Raw genomic sequence first — 5,169 nt, 5'->3', positions numbered from 1 at the left:
ACAGATTAACTCAGTAGCCTGATGCTTTGCCTAGTACCGATTAGAGACTTGGTAGCGAGTCTTGAAATTCCTTCATAGTTTTTTTTTTACAAAGACTCGACTCAAATACATACCAAAAGAGTGACGAAAAAAGTATAAGAAAATTACGAACTATATGAGAATAAAAGAAAAGATTCGATGAAGACTCTTTTTTTTTCTTTTTGTAAGAAGAAGAAAGAAAAACTTATCTGAGTGTGGAGCCAAGTCTACTGATCATGCCATGCAATTTGAATTGATTTCCAGACTTGGCTATCCAATCTATTCATCAACCATTATTGATTATTCAATCTTGATGTGGAATCCCAACACTTAATGAAGCCATAAATAATTTGAACCCTTATAGACTTTGCGATATTCACGAAGGTCTTTGCCGCTAAAACTCTATCATGTTAATTGCTCCAGCTCACGCCTGCCTTATGGTGCATGTCATACTTTTCACCAATAAGACTCTTTGATTTTCAACTCCTTTTCGCCTTACGGTGCCCACTTATGGTTTTCACCAATAAGACTCTCTCATTTTTATTTCTTTCTACTCACACTTGTCTTATGGTGCCCATTCAGGATTTTTACCTACCCTTAACCAACTTATTTTCGACATATCAAGGGTTGATGCAAAGACTTTTTTTTTAGATGATGGGGTTGATTTTGAGCTTTGAGATGAGACCAAATGAATAAACAAACGACTTTTGCCCCAGTATACTACAATATGAATTCTTGGATTTGTATTTGGTTGAACCGAACCCAATATTAGGGTTGTCTACGTATCTTGCCGAAACAAGAATCAGGTCAAACGTAGTTCAGGCAATTTGTTTTGTTTTGTTTGTTTGTTTGTTTGTTTGTTTGAAAAGTCAAGGAAACATCATAACCAAGAGATCCCATTGAATCAACCCTTGAAATGTCGAGCCCAAACATAAAGGTTTCTAATGTCGAAACTCAATCATATGTAATATCTTTTCACAGCATCAGCATTGACGACCGTTTCTGTCAATTTGCCTTCTATATCTACTAAGTAAAGAGCACCATTGGGTAATACCCTTTTAACAACGAATTGTCCTCTCCAATTTGGAGAAAATTTGCCTTTGGTTTCGGCATGATGTGGCAAAATGCGTCTCAACACTAATTGACCCTCTTTAAAATGTCTGGGACGCACCTTTTATTATATGCTCGTGCCATTCTTTTCTGATATAATTGACCATGACATACTGATGTCGGACGCTTATCATCAATCAAACTTAATTTCTCTAACCGAGTTTTGATCCACTCATCATCATCAATTTCAGCCTCCACAACGATTCGTAAAGATGGGATCTCAATCTCTGCAGGTATAACTGCCTCAGTCCCGTATACCAATGAATATGGAGTAGCGATCTTGAAATTCCTTCCTTACTTCTTCAAATACTCTGTCTTCATCATGTTCGATTTCTTGACTCATTATTTTAATATTAGGTCGAAGATTAGATTGGATATTAAGATCTGGCGAAAAATTCTGCATGCATGTCATATCACTAGAATCGGCATAGAAAGAACTCAAGACTCGTCTTTAATAGGGAGAGGGGTGGCCTCCCAATTGTTTAGCTTGACATCAGGACCAATGAATTGCACATCTCTGTCGCTAGTGCCTTATCCGAGTTCCACCATATCAACCTCGACAAAGAAATCTTGAAAATAGTTGACCATTTCTTCGCTTACTTTCATCACTGGCTCTGGAAAAGATGATTGATAAGATTTTGTTGCGCGGGCTTTGATGAAAGATTTGTAGATTGGTTGTATAGGCTTGGTAAGTGACCATACATCTCTCTTCTTCTTCTTTGCCTTCATTTTGTACTCGACTCTAGGTTGGTAGCCTAAGCCAAAACTACCGATGCTCTTTCGTAGACTCACAGGATAAGCTCTTCCTTGCAAGCAGATTCCTAAGCCTTTACCCGGCTCAAACCCATGTTTCACCAATTCATTCACCACCATTACAGACGCGATGGGCATATTTGGTTTTGAAATGACACTCCCCTCGGGGACATGCTCAATAACCACTACCTCAAAAGCTTGATAAACCAGTGCTTCATTCTCATTATTCGCCTTGATAAAAGGGGAGGAAGATTCTTTGTAGAATGACAAATCCCCCTCACCATGAACAATCACTTCTTGTCGGTCGTATTCAAACTTAATCATTTGATGCAACGTTGAGGGGACTGCTCCAGCCCTATGCACCCATGGCCTCCCCAGCAATAGATTGTAGGATGCGTTGATATCCAACACTTGAAAATTCACAGTGAAATCCACAGGCCCTATGGTTAGTACGAGCTCTATCTCACCAATAACATCTGTTTTTGACCCATCAAAAGCTCTAACACATACATTGTTGGGTCGGACCCTTTCAGCACTAACATTCAATTTCTGTAGAGTTGATAAAGGACAAATATTTGCTCCTGATCCTCCATCAATTAGAACTCGAATGACATATGAAAGCTCACACTTTACAGTGATATGTAGGCCTTGGTTATGTCCTGTACCTTCTTTGGGTAGTTCATCATCTGAAAAGGTGATGCGGTTTACCTCAAATATTCTCCCAGCAATCTTCTCTAACTGACTCACTGTAACTTTACTAGGAACATGTGCTTCATTCAAAATTTTCATTACAGCCTACGATGTTCATCAGAATGTATTAGCAAAGACAACAAAGAGATTTGGGCTGGAGTTTTTTTTAATTGTTCCACCACGGAGTAGTCTGATAGTTTCATCTTCCTTAGGAATTCCTCTGCCTCTCCTTCAGTGACCGGACTCTTCATTTGTATTTGGTCATTTTTAGTTTTCCTTAATTCCATCGGGACATAACATCTTCCTGAACGGGTTATTCCTCCTACTTCATCTATTTCTTCAGCAACTTCTTTTCCCTTGTATGTCACGACAGTAGGCTCATAATTCCAAGGAACAGCTTTGGGGTTAGTCATTGGGAGCTGGGATACTGGCCTGATAATCACAGGAGGAATATGCGCCCCTCGCACGATCAAAATAGGCTTGATTGGCCCTTTTGGAACAAATGATTTTGCCTTACTCGGGCTTGCCCAAACATCTTCAAGGGCTCCTTTCACAGTTAAGATGGGTGTGTTTGATGGACTCAACTTTTCTAACACATTTTCCGCCCCTAAAGGCATCATTTTTGTTAAATCAACAACATTTGCTGACTTCTCAATGCCAGTTCCAACCCTAAGGATTGGCTTATACGGAGATGCAAACTCTTCATGACCCTTCATCATTTCCAGCATGTTTGTTTCAGTATGCCTCGGCAATGGATCTTGATTGATGTTGGGTCCACTCGGACTTTCAACTATAATTCGATTAGAATCGATCAAATCCTGAATGGCCCTTTTCAAATACCAACATCTCTCTATGTTGTGCCCTGGGGCATTAGAACAATATGCGCAATGTTGAGAATAATCCAAATTTCTCGGGGGAGGATTCGACATCTTTCTCTCAATAGGACTCAAAACATTCAACGTCCTTAATTTTTGGAACAAGCTAGCATACGACACCCCAATAGGAGTGAACTCATCTTTAACGCCATTTCCCTTTTTGTATTGTGGTCTAGGACGGGATGGAATTCTAATTGTATTTTGAAGAACTTGTGGGGGTGGTGGATGATTTTGTGGAGTTGGCGAACGCCATTGTGGATAAGAAGGGGGTGCAATTGGTTGTGCATTAAAGACATGATATGGAGTGTATGGGACAGAATATTGTGGAGCTTGGGAAGGAAAATAGTGTTGTTGGGAATTACCTAGAACATGAGTCCTAGGCGCTGATACAATAGTGGCCACATCCTCCCTTCTCTTCTTCCCTCCAATATTTCCAGAACCATTTTGAAGCACTTGTGTTGTGGCTTTTAAGGCAGCTTGACTTACAATCTTTCCAGACTTGATGCCATTTTCCACCATTTCCCCTACCTTAATAACTTCAGCGAATGTCTTCCCTACGGCAGAAAGCAGATAGTGAAAGTAATCAGGTTCTTGCGCCTGGAGAAAAACGTCAATCATCTCTGACTCTTTCATCGGTGGTTTAACCCTAGCAGCTTGTTCCCTCCATCTGATAGCATATTCACGAAAATTTTCCGTGGTCTTTTTCCTCATGTTGGCTAACGAGGAGCGATCTGGAACAATGTCAATATTATATTGGAATTGCTGTACAAAACATCAAGCCAAATCATCCCATGTGAGCCAGTTGGTGATATCCTGATCTATGAACCATTCAGATGCAATCCCTACTAAGCTTTCCCCAAAATAGGCCATAAGTAACTCTTCTTTGCCCTCTGCACCCCTCAATTGGTTGCAATATCTCTTTAGATGAGCTATGGGGTCTCCGTGACCATCATATTTTTCAAACTTTGGAGTTTTAAAACCAGCAGGCAAATGGACGTGAGGAAACATACACAAGTCACTGAACGAGATGCCTTTGTGGCCTCCTAGTCCTTGCATATCTCTTATACTCTGTTCCAAACTCTTCATTTTCTTAGTCATTTCTTCATGTTCCTCATTCTTGACCATCTTCTCAATTTCGACAGGGGAACTATATTGATGAATGTGGGGATGAGAGCTTGGAATTTTAATGGCCTCTTCAAGAGTGTAACTCTGATCACGCCGAACTTTGGGCGGAGGATCACTGTTGGATTTTGGGCACCATCGTTGGCTGCGGGATGCTGTTAGTCGGGGCAGTTGACACAAAGAGTGGATTACTTATCACAGGCGTATTCGAAGGGCGCACCATAGAAGTTCCAGCGACATTGAATGTGTTAGCATAGGGGCTGAATCCAGGGGGATATATCGGATCGCTTGTCGACACCTGGATAGGGTGAGACATATTTGTATTAAAATAGTCTCGGATTGAAGACGGTGGAGGTTTTCCACTCATCCAAGCCTCGTACATCTCTGCCATTTGTTGTTTTAACGCCCTTATGTCTTCTGTTGTCCCTATTTCTTGTGAAGTCATCTGGTTTTGGATCTCCTCATCATTGTCCGATTCATTTCCGTCTTTGGGGACCATTTTCTGTTTCTCTTTCGATCTTGTGTTGTAAGGGTGTGATGCCAGTTTAACCACAAACCAACTACCTTTAAGCTAGTATGTCTCTCTCTCTTTCTCTCTCTA

General features: G+C 40.7%; 1 protein-coding gene across 1 annotated transcript; it reads right to left on the bottom strand.

Moving 5' to 3' along the window:
- Positions 1-1,659: 1,659 nt before the first annotated feature.
- On the bottom strand, positions 1,660-4,157 carry LOC107020089. The gene is made up of 2 exons (XM_015220417.1): positions 2,751-4,157; positions 1,660-2,676 (listed from the first exon to the last, which is right to left on the bottom strand). Exons 1-2 carry the CDS (start codon positions 4,155-4,157, stop codon positions 1,660-1,662), a joined length of 2,424 nt encoding a protein of 807 aa, XP_015075903.1.
- Between the last annotated feature and the right edge of the window lie 1,012 nt (positions 4,158-5,169).

The sequence above is a fragment of the Solanum pennellii genome, chromosome 1 (genome assembly GCF_001406875.1).
Source record: "Solanum pennellii chromosome 1, SPENNV200".
In the NCBI taxonomy this organism is placed as follows: Eukaryota; Viridiplantae; Streptophyta; class Magnoliopsida; order Solanales; family Solanaceae; genus Solanum; species Solanum pennellii.
This window is presented reverse-complemented; position numbering and strand designations above follow the sequence as displayed.

Excerpts from the sequence above, each read along its gene's own strand:
- LOC107020089 (XM_015220417.1), bottom strand. The coding sequence starts at position 4,157 with ATGAGGAAAAAGACCACGGAAAATTTTCGTGAATATGCTATCAGATGG. Across the intron at positions 2,677-2,750 it reads AACTATCAGACTACTCCGTG|GCTGTAATGAAAATTTTGAA; the intron begins GTGGAACAATTA and ends TGAACATCGTAG.